This window comes from Rhinolophus hipposideros, assembly GCF_964194185.1.
Source record: "Rhinolophus hipposideros genome assembly, chromosome: 10".
In the NCBI taxonomy this organism is placed as follows: Eukaryota; Metazoa; Chordata; class Mammalia; order Chiroptera; family Rhinolophidae; genus Rhinolophus; species Rhinolophus hipposideros.
The window spans coordinates 23,882,883-23,905,284 of NC_138056.1; the positions used below are offsets into that span (position 1 = coordinate 23,882,883).

Consider the following 22,402-nt stretch of genomic DNA (forward strand, 5'->3'; position numbering starts at 1 on the left):
GTTATTTTTTTCTCCTTTGAAATTAGCATGCAATTTTGAGGTATTACTTTAGTAAGACTGTAAATATCTTGTTCCCAACAGCCAATGGTTTTAGACATTATCCATTCATGATCTTTAATTCAATTATTGCACTGGAGATTGGAAATGGTAGGTTTCTAATTACATCATTATTTCAATATTTAAAAGTTAGCGTTCTTCTATAAAATAAAAATAAGCTTTTTTTCTTCTTTCTTGTGTATATAATATACTTACACATTTTAAAATATTTTTCAGAAATGTATATACAAGGTGTGATTGAAAAATATGGTGAATGTTTAAATTAAAAAAAAACACAATTGTTACAGTAGAAGACACAATGCCATTAATCCCCCCTCAAAATACCCTCCCTTGCTTCGAACACACATTCCATCGTTCTTGCCACTTTCTGAAGCAGTTCTGGAAGTCCTCTTTTGTGAGTATCTTCATCCTCCATCATGACAACGCTCCATGTTACACATCGCTTCTGATATACAGCAATTTCTGTCAAATAAAAACATTATGGTGTGTCCTCATCCACCATATTCACCAGATCTGGCACCGTGCAACTTATGGTTCTTCCCCAAAGTCAAAATGACCATGAAAGGTAAACGTTTTGAATCGATTCAGGACATCGAGCCAGCTGTGACAGAGCAACTAAAGACACGAAAGAGGACTTCCAGAACTGATTCAGAAAGTGGCAAGAACGATGGGATGAGAGTGTTCGAAGTGAGGAGGAGTATTTTGAAGGAGATTAATGGCAACATGTCTTATACTGTAATAAATTTTTTTATTTAAACATTTACCATATTTTTCAATCACACCTCATATATTATACTTTTAAAACATGTGTCACTGTAGACTTGATGCTCAATTTGCCTTTTCAGTCCTGTCTCCTTTTGACACGTTCTACTTGGTGCTCAAACACATCCTTACCTTCTAGCACATGATGTTTCGGGCTCACCTTGTTATTTTCCCTGTACCACACCTGAAATTAACCATTTCTAGTAGGCCCTTTTATTGGGCAATGGCATTCAGAAATCAAGATCTGGGTGCCAGATGTGTTCAATGCCTACAGTGTCATTGCTTCTAGGCCCTTTTGGTGGACAAAGCTAGGAAAATACGTCTTTTTAAAAACATTAGTTCAATCTGAGAACTCTAATTCAAATCCAATCTAGTATTCCTCATCTCCCCCCATTTCACAAGTGTACGTATTCCCTTTTCCTAAACTTAGAATCCTAGCTCACAACTACATCAATATATTTACTCGTTAGCTCTATTTGAAATACTATAATGCAACCTCTACCAAAAAGAAATGTAAGTAAAGATCAGTATTTCTTCACAGTGCCTTTTGTCCCAACATTATATCCCACTACGTATATATAGTTCAAAAGTAAGTAAATGAATTATTCTTTGTTATGCCTATTATTAATTATATACAGGAATTAGATTTTGTTTGAAGATCCAATTATAGCATTGTTTTAAAATCTTTTTAAAATTTAAAAATAAATTTATTAAGGTATAATTTACATATAATAAAATACACCCATTTTTAGTGTACAGTTCAATGTGTACACATTTTGATAAATGTATATAGAAGTATAATCGCAATCCCAACCAACTTATGGAGCATTTCCATCACAACAAAAGGTTTGTCACGCCCCTTTGTGGTCAGCATCTTTGTCATCTCATCCCTGGCCCTACACAGTCACTAATAAGCCTAAAGTCACTAAAATTTAGGCTTGCCTGTCCCAGAATTTCATATAAATGGAATCACACAGTCTGCACTCTTTTGTGTCTGGCTTTTTTCATTCAGCATAATATTTTGAGATACATCCAAGCTGTTGTATACCTGAGTAGTTTCTTCCTTTTCATTGAATTGTGTGACTATGTCATGTTTCTCCTTTCACCTACTACTGAAAGACATTTCAGTTGTTTCTAGTTAGGGGCTACTATGAATAAATCTGCTATGAACATTTGCATACATGTCTTTTGTGGACATATGTTCTCATTTCTCTAAGTGAAATATTTGGAGTAGAACTACTGGGTCATAAGGTAGGTACATGTAGTATTTTACATTACCATTAGCAATGAATCAACATTCCATTTTTGCTTGATCTTTTCAGTTGTCTTAATTTTAGCCATGCTAAGTAGGTATAGTGGTATCTCATTGTGGTTTAAGCTGCATTTCCTTAATAACAAACGAGGAACATCTTTTTCTATGCATATAGGCTATTATTTTAGCTTTTCTTGTGAAGTTGGTTCAATTTTTTTGCCCTTAAAAATATAAAGTTAAAAAAAAAAGTGGGTTGTTAGCCTCTTATTGGGTTATTAGGTTTTTTCACATAAATATTCTGGGTATTTTTTATCAGATATATGTATTGTAAATGTTTTCTTTCAGTCTGACAGCTTTTTTCATGTTCTAGTGTATTTTTTAATTAAAATTTATTGGGGTGACAATGGTGAGTAAAATTACATAGGTTTCAAGTGTACAATTCTGTATTACATCATCTATATATCACATTGTGTGTTCACCACCCAGTCAGTTCTCCTTCCATCACCATATAATCTGGTATCTTTAAATAAAAGTTTTAATCAATTAACTAAGTTTATTTTGATAAGAGCACTTCACAGGAGATGTACCACTTCAAGTACACAGCACAGTACTAGCGACTAAGCGTACGTGCATTACGTGTCGCAGCAGCAGGCCTCCAGAACTTACTCAGCATGTGTAACTGAAGCTTTATTATCTGTCAAACGACACGCCATTCTTCCCTTCCCCCAGTCCCTGGCAACCAGTATTCTACTGAGTTTGACTAACAAGGTTTTAATCTTTGATTAACCTGAATTATCAATATTTTTTCTTTTATAGTAAGTGCTTTTAGTATCCTGTCACTAACATAGTCACCTGTTTTCTTCTGTACGTTTCAAAATTTAGCTTTTACGTTTAGATCTAGGAATCACTGAGATAATTTTTGTGTATGCTATGAGACAAGGGTCAAGGTTCATATTTTTACTTCTTTAAAAGTTAAGGTATAAATTGCATACAATAAAATTCACCCTTTCTAGTGGACAAGTCAGTGAGTTTGGACACTACAAAAACCAGGGGAGAGAACAGTTCCATCACTACAAGATTCCCCCCTGGCCCTCAGTAGTGACCCCTCCCACCACATCTAGTCCCCAGGCAACCACTGATCTATTCTCTATCCTTATAGTTTTGCCTTTTCCAAAATGTCAAATAAATAGAATCATTTAATATGTAGCATTTTGTCGGGCTTCTTTTACTTACCGTGTTTCCCCAAAAATAACCTAGTCCGACCTAGTCGGACAATCAACTGTAATACATCTTTTTGAGCAAAAATTAATATAAGACCTGCTACATATTATATTAATTATATCATATTATATTATACCCGGTCTTACAGTAAAATAAGACTGGGTCTTATATTAATTTTTGCTCCAAAAGACACATTAGTGCTGATTGTCCGGCTAGGTCTTATTTTCGGGGAAACACAGTAGCTTAATGCATTTGAGATTTATCCATGTTGTTCTTCATATCAGTAATTCATTACTTTTTATTGCAGAACAGCACTCTATTATATGGGTGTACCAAAAGTTGGTGGTTGTTTCAAAATCCATGTATCAGCTGAAGAACTTTTGGGTTCTTTACTGTTTTTGACAATTATAAATAAAGCTGCTATAAACATCTGCATAAGTTTTTGTGTGAATATAAATTTTCATTTCACTTGAATGAATGCATAGAAGGGGTATGGCTGAATTACATAGTAAAATGCTTAACGTGAGAGAAACTGCCTATTTTCCAAAATGGCTACAATTTTTACATTCTCATCAATAACCTAAGTCTAGTACTCTGCATGCTCGTTGGCATTACGTGTTATCAATTTGTAAATTGTTTCTTTCCTTTCTTTTTAAAAATTGTAGCCATTCTAATTGGTGTGCAGCGACACCTCACTGAGCATCCTTTGCTCATCTACCATACAGACATCTTCTTTGGTAAAGTAGCTACTCAAATCTTTTGCCCATTTTCATTGGGTTGTTTCCTTATTATTGAGATTTAGGAGTTGCCTATATATTTTAGAATCAAATCTTGGTCAGATATATGTTTTGCAAATATTTTCTCCCAATCTGTGGCTTTCATTTTCATAACAATGTATTTAGAAGAGCAGAACAATTTTTTTATTTTATGAATTGTACATTTGGTGGTGTAGCCAAGAAATCTTTGCCTAATCCAATTATCTCAAAGATTTTCTCTTGTGTTTTCTTCTGGAAGTTTTATACTATTAATTTAGGTCTGTGATTCATTTGGAGTTAATCTTTTGTACATTGTGTGAGGTAAGGCTTAGAATTCATTTTTTTAGGTTTGGATATGCAGTTGTCCCAAGACTATATACTGAAAAGATTATTCTTGAACTACCAAATTGCCTTGACATCTCTGTCAAAAAAAAATAAAATCAACTAGCCATGTACTTTTGGTTCTGTTCTTAACTATTCTGTTACACTGACCTGATAAATGATTCAGGTTGTACAAATATTCCAGTCTTGTTCTTTTTCAAAATTGTTTTGGCTATGCCAGGTATTCCCATATAAATTTTAGTGCCAGCTTGTCAATTTCTATGAAAACATTGCATTGAATCTACATCAATTTGGGAAAAACTACCATCTTAAAAGTATTGAGTCTTCTAATTCATGAGTATGTTTTATCTGTTTATTTAGGTCTTTAATTTCTGTCACCAATCTCTTGTAGTGTTCCGTGTATAATTCTTGCAAATACTTTGTTAAATTTATTCCTGAGTATCTCATTTTTGTTATTTTGTTCTAGAATGTTTTTTAATAGCAGCTTTATTGATATATAATTTACATACCATAAAGGTCACCTTTTTAAAGTGTACAAATCAGTACTTTTTTTAATATTCAGAGTTGTGCAACCATCACCTTAATCTAATTTTAGAACATTTTCATTGCCTGAAAAATAAATGTGCACCTGTTGTCATGCAGCAGTCTACCCGTCTGTCCCCTCATACCTACCCCTAAAGAAAGGAGAGTCTGTGAGACGGATCCTTTCAGGGACTTTGCTTCACCTTTGTGCTTACACCTTACGTCTCCCTGTTTGGCCCCAAAGGATGGCTGGTTAGTCAATGACGGGTAAGATTCCCCATGGGGGAATAGCCGTAGGGGATTAAGCGTAGCCGCATTGGGGTCATCAGGAGAACTCACAGGGTTGATAGAGGTGGGCATAGACCCCCACCTTTCCCCGGCTAAGGAGAGCTTCTGCCTCTGTGGCTATATTCCTTCCCACAACCTGCTTGAGAAGAGATTCAATGATGTGATAACATCAGTTCTCCATTTATTCATATCAATAAGTTTCAGCATAAAGGTTTTGTTCTTTGGGGAGGTACATACATCCTGGGACTTACGGTTCTGCTGTTTGCAGGCAAGAATGATTAGTTTAAATCAGTTTCCTAGTATAATGTATGAAATTCACAGACCGTGGAGGAAACAATGATACTTCCTTGTGTGTACATCAATAAAAGCCACAAGGTGGCCCAATTCAGGGCTCTCAGTCCTTAGAGGCTGTGAGACCCTTGGCCCCTATTGCATAAATCTCTTGACTTCAGTTTCTTTCTTAACCCTTCGCCGCCCCTTCTCGTCCTCTCACTGCCAGTGTTGCGCTGGACGCGACATGCATCCATAAGCATCACTCCCAATCACTAATCTACTTTCTGTCTCTATGGATTTGCCACTCAGAACATTTTCTATCAACGGATTGATACTGTAGATGGCCTTTTGTGTCAGGCTTCTTTCACTTAGCATAATGTTTGCAAGGTTCATCCATGTGATAACATGAATATATCACAAGATTGTGTAAGCATCATCACTTCTAGGTATATATCCAAGGGAACTGAAAATACAAGTTCACACAAAAACTTACACAAGAATATTCATGGCAGCACTATTCAGAATATCAAAAGGCAGAAACAATCAAATATCCAACAACTGATAAATGGATATTAAAATATGATAAAGCCATATAATGGAATATTCAGCCATAAAAAGAAATGAAATGCTGATACATGCTAAAACATGGATGAACCTGGAAAATATGCTAAGTGAAATAAGCCAAACACAAAAGGCCATATGATTACATTTCTATGAAATGTACTGAATAAGCAAATGGAGAAAGAAAGATTACTGTGGTTGCCAGGGGCTGGGGAGAGGGAACAATAGAAAGAGATTGCTACTTATGTCTTTTCCTTTTGAGGTGATGAAAAGTGTTCTAGAATTAGATAGTGGTCATGGTTGTTAGTCTTGTGAATATTCTAAAAACTACTGAATTATACATTTTAAATCGTAAATTAATATGATTTTTGAGTTATATCTCAGTAAAAATTATGGTCACCCACACTTTGTTATTATGGGTAATTTTTCATGAAACTGCAAACACCATCAAACAAGGTGATGATATATAGCCTTGCCGTCATCCATGTAACCAGTAGCCTATGGTTGGTCCATCTCCATGTACCATATATGATTTTTTGTGTTAATCTGCATATATTTTTGTGGTTTTAAACTAAGTTTCAGAAGTTATTAACTCTCATAATAATCTTAGGGTCACTGGTTTGTTGAGGTTATTTATTTTTTAAACAAAACTCAGAATTTTTAAACAAAAAAATTTTATCCAGGGGAAAAAATTCCTCAAAACATGGTCTTTGTTTCTAATTCCCATGCTGGAACCAATATAAGATCTCCTTTGAATAAATGTGCACTTTTGTAATATAGGACCACCATGGCATAGCCCTTCCTAGCCCCCAAGACCTGTAAGGGTAGTAGGGAGAGAGACAGAAGATTTTTACTATCCTCCTATATACTCCAAACATTACAGGAGCTAAGGCCTAAAGAAGAAGGAGCCAAGGGATAAGTCACCACTACTTCAGTCTTCATCTTTCCAGCCTAGCAGGACACTTCAGTCTTCCATCCCCTCTCCATACACTCACAGTGGGGTATGGACTCAATCTTGAAGGTAAGAAGGGTCAGAATTTTGCAAGAGGATTGTCACCCCATCATCTTCCTTCAGATGCTGTCACTTAAATTCCAAATTTAAAAATTGGCATTTTCCTCATTAATAAAACAAACCAAAAGAGATTAATTAATCAGTTACCATTCTTTGCTTAAATCTGAATATTCTTTCCTAATTTTAATCTATTTTATTTAACAAAGAAAATTAAGTTTTAAGGTAGCTGAGAAAGCTGACACAATAATATCATCTAAAATGGCAGTTTTTGGAGGTGGCTGGTTAGCTCAGTTAGTTAGAACGCGGTGCTAATAACATCAAGGTTGCCAGTTCAATCCCCGCCTGGACCACTGTGAGCTGTGTCCTCCTTAAATAAATATTTAAAAAAATAATAAAATTGGCAGTTTTTGCAATGAAGATGCTTTATGATTATAAGAAAAAATGTTTTTGAACATATTAAGAGTAAGTTATCTTATGGTTTATATCCAAATATCAATAACATATACAATCTACTCCTTGGGTAGCATACTCTTATGTACATAATACTTAAAAAATAAAACACATGGTAAGTTTTAAAATCAAGTAGCAAAAGTTCCATGAAATATGTTAAATCCCAGGTAAACAAGTCAGTACTTGCATACAAGTCATAAGTTACTTAAGCAATGAATGAATGATTTTGCCTTAGGTAGTCATATCACTTTCTTCTCTGTGTTAAAGAATTTGGCCACTGAAAAAAATATATATTCTGGGGTCAAATACATGATGATGGAAGAAGAACTGACTCTGGGTGGTGAACACATAATGCAATATACAGATGATGTATTATAGAATCGTACACTTGAAACCTATATAGTTTTGTTGACCATTGTCACCCCAATAAATTATAAAAAATAAATACAGCAAAAAAAGAAAAAAAAGAAAAAATATACTATATTTTAACATAATAAAAACAGAATTCTCTTTAAGCTTTGAAAATATTGTTTTATTCTAGATATACCAACTTTTCATAGCTGAGAAAGATAAGAAGCCTGGATTGGAAATTAGAAGGTTCAGATTTCAGTCCTGATTCTGCAAATAACATGTTTCAAAGCTTTCAGCAAAGGACAATCTTGTAGAGTCCTCGTTTTCCTATTTATTATGAAGTCTAATGTTCTTTGTATTTCTAATATTCTGAGTTAAGCTAAATATTTTTCCTTCATTTTTTACACAGTATTCTTTAGTATAAAATCTGTCTTCAAAACAATACAGAGATAAACATTGAGTTCACTGAATTAACTTTTTGTGTATAACTCTAGCATGTCTGTCCCACTCAAACCTAAATGTCAAATATTTTGTATTTTACTTTAGCTAATCATGGTCTGAGAACTAAAAACAAAAACCTGAAGTGTAAGAATTATCAGCCCTTTTAAGGAACTATTTATAATTTGAAAAATTAAACCATGAAACAAACATGTAACACCTGTATAAAAACACAGGCTTTGCAAATAGGCCATAGGATTCAAATCCAGTTCTGTACTTTACAAATTCTGCAACTTACAGCTAACCACATAATTTTCCTATGTCTCTGTTTCCTCAACTGTAAAATGTGGGTAATAACATCCACCTACATAAGGTTGTTGTGAGAATAAATGATAAAGCACATATATAGCATTTAGCATAGTACTATGTTTGACACAATGTTCAGTCAGTGCTATTATTATTATTATTATTATTATTATTATTACATCTACAGGTGAGGTCTGCATTTATACAGCTGACACTTATTGACTGCCAAGTATGCCAAGCACTAGAAGATACAACAATAAAAAGCCCTAAGTAAATAAATAAATATAACACAGTATGAGAAGGCTTACCTCTAGGAAATGATAGCTTCGTAATGAAAGGAAGGAGAAATTATCCAAGAAAAGGTAAAAACAAAAAAAGGTATTTCAGGAAGAGACTCCCATATATAAAAACCTGAAAATGTGAGTAAGATGGCATATTAGTAGACCTGTACCGTGTTTCCCCGAAAATAAGACCTAGCCGAACCATGAGCTCTAATGCGTCTTTTGGAGCAAAAATTAATGTAAGACCCAGTATTATACCTGGTCTTATATAAGACCGGGTCTTATGTTAAATAAGACCGGGTCTTATATTACTTTTTGCTCCAAAAGATACACTAGAACTGATGGTCCAGCTAGGTCTTATTTTTGGGGAAACACAGTATGTAATTTTGCATAGTTGTATTGGGGAGATGGGGATATGAGTCAGACAGGAGCCAGATTATGGAAAATTTATGCCAAAAAGAATATCTCACATTTTATCTTCAAGGGAATTAAGAGCCTCTAAAAAAGTTTAATCAGTTAAATTATTTATTTTTATTTAAAAATGGTTTTTAAGCATGCTCATGAGCATCATCTGGTGGGTTTTTTCAAACTATATACTCCCAGTTCTCACTTCCAGAAGTTAGTTATTTGTAATTCTGAGACAGAAGCCTGTACATCACTTTGAAAAAGCCCTTCTAGCCAATTCTGCTGTGTACCCATAGTAGAGAACCACTATCTTAGATAATCTGTTAAGCAGCATGGAAGAACAGAGCAGGCCTGGAGGCAGGAAGGCCAAAATCCTACTGCAAAAATCCAGGTGAAAAATTGTAAGGACAGAACAGTGGCAATAGCCATTTGAGAACTCTTAAAAAAATGTAATTAATGAACTTGACCAACAATGAGTTGTGGGGGAAGATGGAGGAATCATAATGATAGTGAACCACGCATAAGGCTGAACAAATGTGGAAGAGTTCGATTTTGGATGCATTATGTTTGAGGTGAGGGGTTCATTAGAGATAGTGATACAAATACTCAAAATAGCACTAATGAACGTTCTCACTTAGAACTCAGGAAAGAAATTTGAGCTGGAAATAAAAAACTGGGAATCATTATCATACTTGTAGATGAATCTCAAAAGCATTATGCTTAGTCAAAGAAGCCAAACACAAAAGACATATTTTATGATTCCATTTATATGAAATGTCCAGAAAAGGCAAATCTATGGAGAAAGAAAATCAATTAATAGTTGCCTAGAGCTAGGGGTGAGAACGGGGAGTGACTATAAATGGGCATTAGATTTCTTTTTGGGATAATGAAAACGTTCGAATATTAGATTGTAGTGACACTGTGGTGATGTAAATATACTAAAAAAAAAAAAAAATCACTGAATTGTATAGTTATTATTAATTTTATAATAATGTAAATTAAATATCAATAAAGCTGTTCATTTTTTTTTTTTTTTAAGTACTGGAGAAGTCAGATGGCCTGGACTCACTATCTCCAAGGGGACCCTGGGCAATTTATGCTTTATTGGGCATTAATTTGCTCATTTTTTAAAGACTTTTTTTTTTTTTTAAGATTAACTCTTAGTTGTTGTTTTTTAAATTTTTTATTGGGCAATATTGGGGAACAGTGTGTTTCGCCAGGCCCATCAGCTCCAAGTCGTCCTTCAATCTAGTTGTGGAGGGCACAGCTCAGCTCCAAGTCCAGTCACCAGTTTTCAATCTTTAGTTGCAGGGGGCACAGCCCACCATCCCATGCGGGAATTGAACCTGCAACCTTGTTGTTGAGCACTAGCACTCTAACCAACTGAGCCATACGGTCGTCCCTCTGGAAGCTCAGTGGCAGCTCGTCTTCAATCTAGTTGTGGAGGGCGCAGCTCACTGGCCCATGTGGGAATCAAGCCGGCAACCCTGTTGTTCAGAGCTTGCGTCCTAACCAACTGAGCCATCCAGCAGCCCAATTTGCTTATTTTAAGAATACCTAGTACACCGGTAACTCTTACACACTGCATCAACTAGGTTCTCGAAGGACCATTAGTGGTAGGTTCTGCAGATCAGAAAGCAGAAGAGAGGAGTCTGAGTGTTACTTGTCCATTCCCTCCTTGTAACACAACCATAGTTTGAGCCATGCTGCGTCCCTGCACAACTACAGATTCTGCTGGGCTGCAATAACTATTGCTCCTTCACGGGACTAGAACTGGCTTCACATTACCGATACTCACTGTCTCAATATCCCTTTTTGGTCCCTTAATCCTGCCCCCAGCTATCTTTCAGAGACATACTATGGTTGAAAGAGATACATACATGGCCTGAAATTTGCATTGAAATAATCCAAAGCAAACACAAAGTAGAGAGATTGACCATGTGTTGAAATTGTTCAAGCTGGCTAATAGATACATAGGGATTCATTATACCATTCTCTCTAAATGTGTTTGGTTTAATATTTTCCATAATAAAAATGTTATTATAGAAAATAGTATAGAAAATCAACTTCTAGGTGGGTAATTCATGTTCTGGATTTCTGGTTCACAACAAAGGTTAGTGCAGAGGAAGGAAATGATAATGAACATCAGAGATAAGGTATATATTTTGAAACAAGTTTGAAGAGGTTTCATAAAATATTATCCAAGTGTCATAATTTACAAGCTTACTCTCTTAAAATGTCTTAATAAACATGTCAGTTAAACGTGTTGACAGATATACTCACCCCAGAGTACAGTGTATGAGAAAGATGCTAAAATGACCATAACAGGGTTCATAATAGATCAAAATTAATTAGCGGGTATACTAGATTAGCTTTTAATAGCAAGTTTGGAACCATCATCTCCTATGCTGTATTAAAACACAACTTACCAGTCTTAGAAACAATTCTGATTACTAGAAGCAATTCCAAACATTAGCATGTTGAAGATCAGATTGAGCTCAAACTTGCTTGTTAAAAAAAAAAGTAACACAAACATATTAACCAATAGCAAAAGACCATCTCTAGTTTTATTTTTGTTTTGTTTTTGTATAGCCTCAGATCTACTTAAATACAATCCTTCCAAATAGTTACCCTTTTATTTTGCCATTATTCCACTAAACAGTTTGTGTCTCTGGCCAAATCAAACTCTGATTTAGTTTTATGTCTAAGTGAGTAGAGTACCAGCTGCTTTACCAGAGTAATATTCATCTTACAGTTTGCTCAATATGAGAAATGTTTTAAAATGTTAAGCCATCTAAGCAGATCCAAGCAAAAGTATTTTAGCTAATCCACATTTTTGTGTTTGCCCTGCTTCACTGGGTCAGACAAATCTTCTCTCAAGTTATTTAAATAGGATCAGCGATCACACAGTACTATAATGAGAATGATGGCATTAAGTCATATGAAAATTTCATTATTTTATGCTTAGTTACACCCCATAAATGCCTACCAACACAGGACAAACTTCCATGGCCAGGATCTCTAAAGAACCTTTAACTTATGGAGGCCAAAATTAAACTACAAAAAATTAGATAATATATCAAACCAGAATATACTTCAGCTTTAAATATATTCTCTATTAAATCAATATTTATTAAACACTTATTATATGACAGATATATGAGGGGAAAAGACCAAACAGCTCAGGTTGGACTGTCAAGAAACACCCAAATTAATGGACAGAGACCAACAATAACACAGAAATATTTAATATCAAGGACTGGTAAGCAAGTTTGAAGAAGCCAACTATGAAGAAACTTAAAGCCAGGGTATTGGGCTACACAGAGATGGGGGTGGATGGATAGCATTCCATTGAGGGTACTACTGAGGGACCTGTCTAACAATATGAAATTTTGAACTGAATAAAGTGAGGGTGGTCCTAGCAGAGCAAACAGTCCAAATACACTGAGATAAGAGCGTTCATGCTGCCATTCAAAAAATAGTTTCAATCAGAGATAAAAGACACAGGGATAAGGGAGAATCTGTGGTCAGTTTTAGAGGCAACATATTCCTCATTTCGGTGTGTTAATTTGGTCCAATTACAGAGTGACCTGAAAAGCTGCTAATTTTGAGTGACAAGAGAAGGCTCTGCCACAGGTCCAGGCTGCTGTGCAAGCTGCTCTGCACCTGGGCCATATGATCCAACAGATCCATAGTGTTGAAGTGTCAGTGACAGATAGCAATGTTGTCTGGAGCCTTTGCCAGGCCCCTATAGGTGAATAACAGCACAGGCCTTTAGGATTTTGGAGTAACACCCTGCCGTCATCTGCAGATAACTACTCCCTTTTGAGAAAGAGCTCGTGGCCTGCTCCTGGACCTTAGTAGAAATTGAACATTTTTTTAATAATCTTTTTTTCCCCCCATCTTCTGCCTCCCTGCTTCGGTTCAAGCCGTTGTTTCTCAATCTAGTTGCGTTGGACACAGCTCCCTGGCCCATGCTGGTATTATGAGCCTTGCGCTGCACCCCACACCCCACGGCCTGAGGCAGCTGGTCTCGCCGACCTCCAGCTATGCACCACCGCAGCCCAGCTCCAGGGAGAGCTACTGTTCACAATCTTAGCAGGACGCTCCTACCTCCTGAACCACTGGGAATAACCCGAAATTGAACATTTAACCAATAGGTCACCAAGTTACCATGTGACCTGAGCTACCCATCCTAAACTGGATGTTATCTGATCTGCCAAACCCAAAAGTTAGGCATGCACAAGAGCACTCCATCATCAAATGGAAGGAGTACATATGTGATCTGGCCGAGCAGACCTTGAAAGCACAAGTTATAAGAAGTGGCCCAGGGGAGGGAGTTGGGCTGGGTGAAAAAGGTGAAGGGATTAAGAAGTACAAATTGGTAGTTACAAAACAGTCAATGGGAGGTAAAGTACAGCACAGAGAATATAGTCAATAATGTTGCAACAACTATGGATACTAGTGCCGCTGGGTACTAATCCGGGGGAATCACTTCGTAAATTAGTACATAAATGTCTAAACGCTATGCTGCACATCTGAAACTGAATCTGAAACTGAAATCTGAATATAAAATAATATTGACTGTAACTGAGTAAGTTTTTAAAGAAGTGGCCCAAATGCCCATGGTCCCCACTCCTGCTACACTGCCTTCTCTCTCCCAGCCTGCACCCTTACTTGCAGTTGACAGAGGAAGAGAAGACTTGGGCCCGGTTTACAGATGGTTCTGTAAACTACGCAGCCATCACCTACCTACAAGTAGACAGCTGCACTATAGCCCCTCTCTGGAACAGTGCTGAAGAAGTGGTAAAACAGGCATCCTCCTAATGGGCAGAACTTCAAGCAGTCAGTGCACCTGGCTGTCCACTTGGCTTGGAAGGAGAAATGGCCAGACAAGCAATTAGATACTGATTCATGTGCTGTGGCTAATGATTGATTGGATGGTCAGGGATCTGGAAGGAACATGATTGAAAAACTGGTGACAAAGATATGTGGGGATGAGGCATATAGACCTCTCTAAATGGGCCAAAAAAATGGAAGATATTTGTGTTCCACGTGAATGCTCACCAAAGGGTGACCTCCGCAGAAGAGGACTTTAATCATCTAGTGGATAGAATGACTGGTTCTATGATACCAGTCAGTCTCTTGCTGCAGCCACCCGTGGGCTCACGAACAAAGCAGCATGGTGGCAGGGATGGACTCCCACTCACCAATGCCGAGCTGGGTATGGCCACTGCTGAGTGCCCAATCTTCCAGCAACAAAGACCAACACTGAGCACCTGTTACGGCACCATTCCCCAGGGTGATCAGCCAGCTACCTGGTGACAGGTTGATTACATTGGATGGCTTCCATCATGGAAGAAGCAGGATTTTGTTCTTACTTAAATAAATACTTACTCTGGTTATATGAATGTGCCTTCCCTGTATCCAGTGATTCTGCCAAAACTACCATCTGTGGACTTAAAAGATGCCAGTGCCTTACCCACCATCAGAGTAGTCCACATAGCACTATTTCTGTTAAGAAACTCACTTCACAGCAAAAGAAGTATGGGTACGGGCCCATGCTCGTGGAACTTACTGGCCTTACAATGTTCTCCAAAATCCTGAAGCAGCTGCCTTTATAGAACAGTGAAATGGACTTTTTCTTTTTAAGATTTTATTGGGGAAGGGGAACAGGACTTTATTGGGGAACAGTGTGTACTTTCAGGACTTTTTTCCAAGTCAAGATGTCCTTTCAGTCTTAGTTGTGGAGGGCGCAGCTCAGCTCCAGGTCCAGTTGCCGTTGCTAGTTGCAGGGGGTGCAGCCCACCATCCCTTGCAGGAGTTGAGGAATTGAACTGGCAACCTTGTGGGTGAGAGCCCACTGGCCCATATGGGAATCGAACCAGCAGCTTTCGGCGTTAAGAGCATGGAGCTCTAACCGCCTGAGCCACCGGGCCGGCCCCTGAAATGGCCTTTTGAAGACTTAGTTCCAGAGCCAGCTAGGCAGCGATACCTTGCAGGGCTGGAGCAAGGTTCTCCAGAAGGCTACTTATGCTGTCAATCAGCATCTTGCTGCCTAGTACTGTTTCTCCAATAGCCAGGATTCACAGGTTCAGGACTCAAGGGGCAGAATGGCAGTGGCACCACTCACTAACACCCCTAGTGACCCACTAGCAAAATTTTTGCTTCCTGTTCCAGTGACCTTATGCTCTGCTGGCCTGGAGGTCTAAGGTCCAGAGGGAGGAATGCTTCATCAGGAGACCCAATAATGCTCCACTGAACTGAAAGTAAAGCATGCCACCCCGGGCACTTATGCCTTTGAATCAATGGGCATCTCCAGAGGTGACATTTAAAGCCATGAACATGAATGCAGTGTCCTCAGGAGAAAGCACAGAATGGATGAAAAATCATCAGTCCCAAGCCCTAAGGAAATGACAATACGGAGAGATTAGAAGAGTTAAGAACTAATGAAGAACAGGGGAAAGCAGTGGGCTACAGGTAGGAGGAAAACCAGGGAAATACAGTGCTATGGAAGTGAAAGAAAGCATACTTCAATTAGGAAAAAATGGTCAATGGTGACAAACACTGAAATAAATACATTACTAATGGTTAGGTTTCCAGGCCAGCTACAAAAGCTCATTTAACCCATAATATGATTACAGCATTAGACTACCTTACCATGAAGTAGTACAGTAATTAGACATGCAGGCTCCAGATTGACATTGACCAGGTTTCAATCGCACCTCCACTACTTAGTAGCTATGCAGCTGTAAGTATATTACTTAATGTCTCTATGCGTTGGTTTCCTCATTCATAAAAAGGTAAAAATAATGCCTGCCTCACAGGATTGCTGTGAGGATTAGTGTGCATGTGTATTTACCACTTAAAACAATAGCTAGCACAAATAAGATGCTCAGTAAATGATAGCTACTATTACTTACAGCATTGTTTCTTTGGGAAAATACTTTCTGAACAACAGAAGTTTATTTAAAATAACCATTCACTAATTTAGTATTGTCCCTATTCCTCATAAATTGTGATCTTACAAGGTCTTTTCCCAAAAGTCTTGAGGGAAACTCTAGCTTTAAAACTTAATCAGAAAGTCCTTAATATAGTAGCTAACCATTTTTAGAGAAGCTAATCATTGTTTTGTTTATTGGAGGGGTACCGATTACACTCATTACACATTCATGCTATAATCAGAATTTATGGATTAGGAAATTCTAAAAACTAGGGGCAAAGAAAACCCAGATTGTTTTAAGTTAGAAAGTGAAAAAACAAATATAACTAGTTTTTTAAAAATTGTTTTCATTTAATCACGTTCTGGTGCATATTCAAATACAAAAACATCATAAGGTCCATGATAAAATTTGTCTCTTCCTGTTCTGTACAGGATATAAATATGAGGTAGATAAAAGGCAGCAAGTCTGCAGCTTCCTGACGATCATCTGATTTCCAAAAGCATGCAAAGGTATTTATACTATCTAAAAGAGCCCCACAAAAAAGTATTTCCAACTCCATGGTGAAAAGTAAAGATATGCTCATTTGGTCCCTAAAACAGAAAAGCACAAATAAACGGAGATTTATATTGACCGGTTCTTATCCCCAAACTTCCCATGTGCCTAGCAAGGACTATTTTAGAAATGCTCAGACATCTCTCAGACATACTCAGACACCGTATTTAAGGGAAAATGCTAGGGTTTCCCATTAGCCCTTTATTTCTCAATGGTTAAAACAACAGAAAAACTACACCTGACGGAGCTGCTATATCAAAAATGTATTATTTCAAATTCATGAAAAATATTTTACCATGCTTTTTCCCATCAACTGATTGAAAATGTTCATTTCAGGGCCAAACAGAAAGTAGGATATTAGATCCCATGCCAGTAATCATTGAATGTTATTACCATCTGTTAGCTTCTGAATAGGTTACTACTGAAAACAAGGTGACAGACAAGCTATTCTTTATGGATAAGTATCCATATTACATCATCACAACTACTACTCATTTGCACCCTCAAGAAGAAACTGCCACAAAGGGGAACAAAAACATTCAACTGATACATGAATTATGAAAAAGCTCTTTAAAAATATTATAAAAATATGAATAAGCTTCTGAAAATGTGGAATACTGGAAGCCTTACTGGGTATATTTCAGATTCAGTATTTTCTGTATAACTGAAATAAAATCAGAGGACATTGAGAAATAAAGTGAGGTACAATTAAGCAGTGTGTGTAACCCTGTACAGATGGCCTGATCCTAACACAAAGCAAGTTGGTGGGGAAGGGGGAAAGCGTGCATTTTCTATGCTATAATTTAGCTAACCCCACCCCAAAAACATATTTTTAAAGGGGGAGGGAGCTTAGCATTTAAGAATCAATAACATCCAATAAACAGAAAATGAATCTCTTTTAGAGTATGTGTTCCAAATGCATCTACTTACTCTTCAAATGTGTTTGGGAAGTCATTCTTTGTTACTGTGAAAAATAACATTTGGAAAATATGACAAGTAGATTTTAGTTTCTTGCCTCAGAAGTATGCTGCTAAAAGAAATAACAGAAATAACTTGATAGCATTTGTTGCACTCACCTAACAAAGCATTTTTTTTTCATTTAAAACAAAAAAATGATGCACAAATACCTATCAGTGCTGTTCACTGAAGAGAAAGTAATTTTAGTTTGGAAATTATTGTTTTCAATGCAAAAGGTACTTGAAAACTGATAGCCAAATTACCACAAAAATAATGATAATGATAATAATAATAATGGGAAAGGCGTCAAACATCTTTCATAAAACTTAAAATGTCTTAATTGTATGTAATACAAAGTTATGACTGTTACAGAAAGGTTTCAGCATTTACGTATTTAGTTCAAAATTAGCGCATCACCATTATTTTCTTTAAAAGACCTAAAATCCTAGGTCTTTTAAACAAAGGACTTGAAATTCTCTAAGGAAGTTTATTTCCCTTTTCTTGAACCAAATTTTTCTCATTCTCTCACAATCATCCCAAGGTACTATCTCACACAAAGACCAGCTACTCTTCGCACGTATTTTCCAAATCATGAAAGTGGAACTTTCATAAAAACAAAGAAGATAACCTAGAACACTGTAATATATAAAGTAAAAAAAACAAAAAAAGTTCACTTCTGTCGTGACAATAATGAAGAAATTTGATGAGATCATAAAGCTACGAAGCTTCCTGTTGGTAGTTGAGGATGAAGTCATTAGCAACCCAGGATTCCCTGGTCCTTGTAATCAGAAACTGCACCTACCAGATTCTGCATTGTTCGGCAGAGGTGGCTTTAAAACACCTCGCTCCCGAATCGTCCAAACCAGACCACGCCTTCCAGTTATCATTCAAATGACCCGTTTCACAGTGTGGCACTACTACACATTTCCCGAGAGCTTAAATATCTAGTAAGAGTCAACATTTTAGATTCCTTGGTCATGTTGGAGCAAAGATGAACTCTTGAACCCCGCGCGCTACATAATGAACCAGAGCTTCAGAAGCCGAGATGGAAAAGCATGCTTCTGTTCTTCAACATTTATGGCCTTCACTGACGCCCCCCTCCAATTTCTTCCCAACTTTTGGTCGCCCCAAGACACAGAAAGCAAAGAGAGATTCCTTACTTCCTGCTGTTGTTGAAAGGGGAGGAAACCGAAGAGTAACTTTGAACGCGTGGAAGAGAAATAGCTTAATCTTGGCCACTACTGCAAACATATGTCACCCAGCCCCGGGCAGCGTTCGCGCGCCACCAGGACCCCTCCCGAGGCCCCACGCCCGGAGGTTCTCCAGCAGCCCAGCCTTCCCGGGTCCCCCAATGTCAGGGACGCGGCTTGGCGCCTCTTCCTCTCCCGCCTCCCCCACGCTCACACTGCCCGGGCCCCCAAGCCCACATTGTCGGTTCCAATACAATGGAATGTCACTGCCCCGAACTCGTCCGAGCCCCCTCGGCCCTCCCGGAGACAGTCTCGGGTCTCCGTGATCGCCGAGTTAAGTCACGGACCCAAACTTCACCATGTGAGAGCCCAGGACACGGGAGGTGACGGAGACCCACGACTCCCGCCCAGACCCACGTCCCGGACCAGTCCGGGGCGCGAATCCTGCACTGGGCGCCCCCTCCCATCCCGAGTCCACCCCACAGGAGTCATCAGCCGCCTCTCCAGCGGGGGCGAGGACCAGACGACGCGTGGAGGGTTCCCGCCCGGCCCGGACCCCTCCGCGGTGCTGCCCAGGGGCGAAGGCCCCAGATGCATCCCCGGCCTTTCCTGGCCCACCCGGACCCCGCCGCCCACCCTCCCTACCTGGCCTTGAGGCTGGGGCTGCTGCCGCTGCTGCCGCTGCTGGTGGCGGCGGCGACGGCGGCTCGGGGTTCGTAGGCCCAGGCGGGAGCGGGGGGTGGTGCCGCGGCGCTGGCCGGGGCGGCGGGGGGCGCGGGCTGCGGCGGCGGGTCGGCGAAGCCGGAGGTCGCGTAGTTCCTGTCCATCGTGGGGGTTGCGTAGGGAGGGCGGGCTGCAGTGGGGGCTCCTCTAGGGCCCTGTGTGAGGGGGGCGGGAGGGGAGGGAGGGAGGGGGCGGGAGGGGAGGGAGGGGGCGGGGGAGGAAGAGGAGGAGGAGGAGGCGGCGGCGGAGGGAGCTGCCCCCTCACATGGCCCCGGCTGGCGGACGGGCGCAGGGCGCGCTGGCCAGTCTGTGCCTGGGGAACCCCGGCCGCGGCGCGGGGCGAGGCCCGGCTGGGCGTCAGGGAAGGGGCGGCATCCGCGGCCCGGACTCGCCGTGGCGGCGGCGGCGGCTTCGCCCCATGTTGGTGGATTTCCCAGGATGCACCTCCCGCCCCCCTCCACCCGGCGGCCTCGCCCCGCCTCCCCTCGGTGCCCCGCGCTCGCGGCTCGCGGGCCTCCGCCGCCACCGGCCGCCTCTGGATGGCCAATCGGGCGGGGAAGGCTCGAGGCCTGCCCGGCCCAGCCGGCCCCGGGGACCCGGAGGGGCGCCCGGCAGCCGTAGCCCGCGGGCTGCGGACTTCCCGCCGTCGGCTGCTGTAAGGGGAGCTGTCCGCGCTCGCAGCGCCCCGCGTGGGAAGGGGCCGCGCCTGCTGTTCGCCTAGCTCAACGGAGGGGCAATTGAGCGGAAACCCAGCGTAGGGGGATACAAAAGGGGGAGGCTTGTCAGCGCTTTGCCTGGAGTTCGGTATTTGACCCTTCGAATTATTTTGAGTGACCCAAATACTCAGTTCCCACATCGCGATTTCTTTCTCTGAACCGAGTCCCAAACCAGAAACAGCTGAGCGGGCTGTTTTACAGTTCCGTTTACTCCCTTCCTGCCCAAAGCCTGTTCGGCTAGGGGACCCTTTTCCTGCTGTTAGGGGGAGATTTATATTCAAAGAGATTCAAATTAAAACGTTATTTTCCAATCCTCGTTAAAAAGTCCTTTCCCAGGGGCTCTAATTAACTGTCCCCACCCCCTCCCTGGGGATTTTCTCCTTCTGGATTTCAGAATCTTCTATCCCAAGATAAATACTCCCTCTTCATTGATCAATCCATCTACCATCTGGATGACTTTACAATACATTTAAACTCCCTATGCACACTCTGTCTTGGAGTTTTTTGTTTGAGACTTGGAACTTCAGCAAGACTCTACCCCAAACATTTCCTCGGTGACCTCCAAGTTGTTTGGTGAGAGGTAATTTAATCATTATTTGAGGCTATTCTATTGTATATGAGTTTTTTCTTCTCCTCTAGTACTGAAACTTAGGGATTATAGAAAACATCTTGTGTTCCTTAAAGCATAAAGTAAAAGTTAAAAATACCAGTAAAATTTATATTTATTGGCCACCACCCTGAAAAACCAATTTGGTTTAACACCTATTATGTGCTTATTAGCACAGAAATCTATCCCTCAAGATAAGCCTAACATAAAGGTTTAAACAAATCAGTCCAGCATAGTAGAAGACCTAGTAAAAGCAGTTTAAACTTCCGTAATACCTGGTATTGGATCTGCTATTCCTTTTGAGACTAATTTTGTTCTGGGAGATTGTTTTCCTCCTGGCGCCTCCATCCTTTTGTTCCTATTCACTCCTTTTTGTAAATCTTTCGGCACCTGTGATGCTTGGAGTCTGATCCCAGGGTGGGGAAGCAAGGAAGTGAGTGGTGGTTATTTACAAATGAATTCAAATGTGTGGACACAAGTGACCTGGCCAATTTTATGTTAATTTCAGTATGCATTTACTGAGGATATCTTTGAAAAGTGGTTTTCCTTGGGGAAGGAATTTGCCAGATAATCTGAGGTCCTGCAGAGAAGTAACGTAAATCTTCCTTACAACATTTATTTTTCTTACTGCAACTAGAAGTCTGTAATCTAAATTTTAAAAGTTTTCACTACTGACTACTACATTTATAAGTACTTTTGTGAGCACTAAGGTTTTGTCTCTATGGAAAGTGTAGGAAGTGGAGTGGCATGCTGTAAATGTTTTATGGCACTTAGTTTGAGATACTCTTAAATGGTACTCAGACTGAGTTTTGCAGGCAATACCAAACAAGTGCCAGTAAAACCTTTATAGTACCTCACACCATTATGTAGTTTGTTTATGTCACATAAATCAGAGAAAAGATATTAAGAGAAATTTTTAGTATTTAAAAATTAAAAATACATATATTACTGTCACCATATATGATGTTCTTTTGCCTATTAAGTGAAGTTTTCTTAGTTTACCCTAAATCAATACACATGTATTTACAGTATTACAACATGTCTACAAATAATATCACTAAATCTTTTGGTAAAATTGATGATATCTAAAAAAAAAAAAAAAAATTGATGATATCTAACGAATGTCTTCTTCCCTGCTGAAAATTTACTCCCAACACTGAAAACTTTTCATGATCTCTTTCAAATAATCCCCAGCTAAGCTGTTTTATTTAAATCTCATCTAGACATGTCAAAATTCTACAAGGAGCCATGTGGTTCTTTTTTTTTTTTTTTAACTTTTTAAATTTGTATTTCAAGTGCTTTGCCAGGACCGATCAGCTCCAAGTCAAGTAGTTGTTTCAATCTAGTTGTGGAGGGCACAGCTCACAGTGGCCCATGCAGGGATCAACCGGCAACCTTGGTGTTGAGAGCACTGAGCTCTAACCAACTGAGCTGCCC

General features: G+C 39.4%; 1 protein-coding gene across 1 annotated transcript in view; it reads right to left on the reverse strand.

Annotated features, from left to right (window-relative positions):
* Positions 1 to 20,043, reverse strand: part of QSER1 (glutamine and serine rich 1) — a 70,120-nt gene extending 50,077 nt beyond the window's left edge. The window contains exon 1 of the mRNA XM_081063603.1: positions 19,565 to 20,043. Within this exon, the coding sequence (XP_080919729.1) occupies positions 19,565 to 19,746 (182 nt within the window). The 5' untranslated portion in view covers positions 19,747 to 20,043. The remainder of the gene's footprint in view (positions 1 to 19,564) is intronic.
* Positions 20,044 to 22,402: the final 2,359 nt, after the last annotated feature.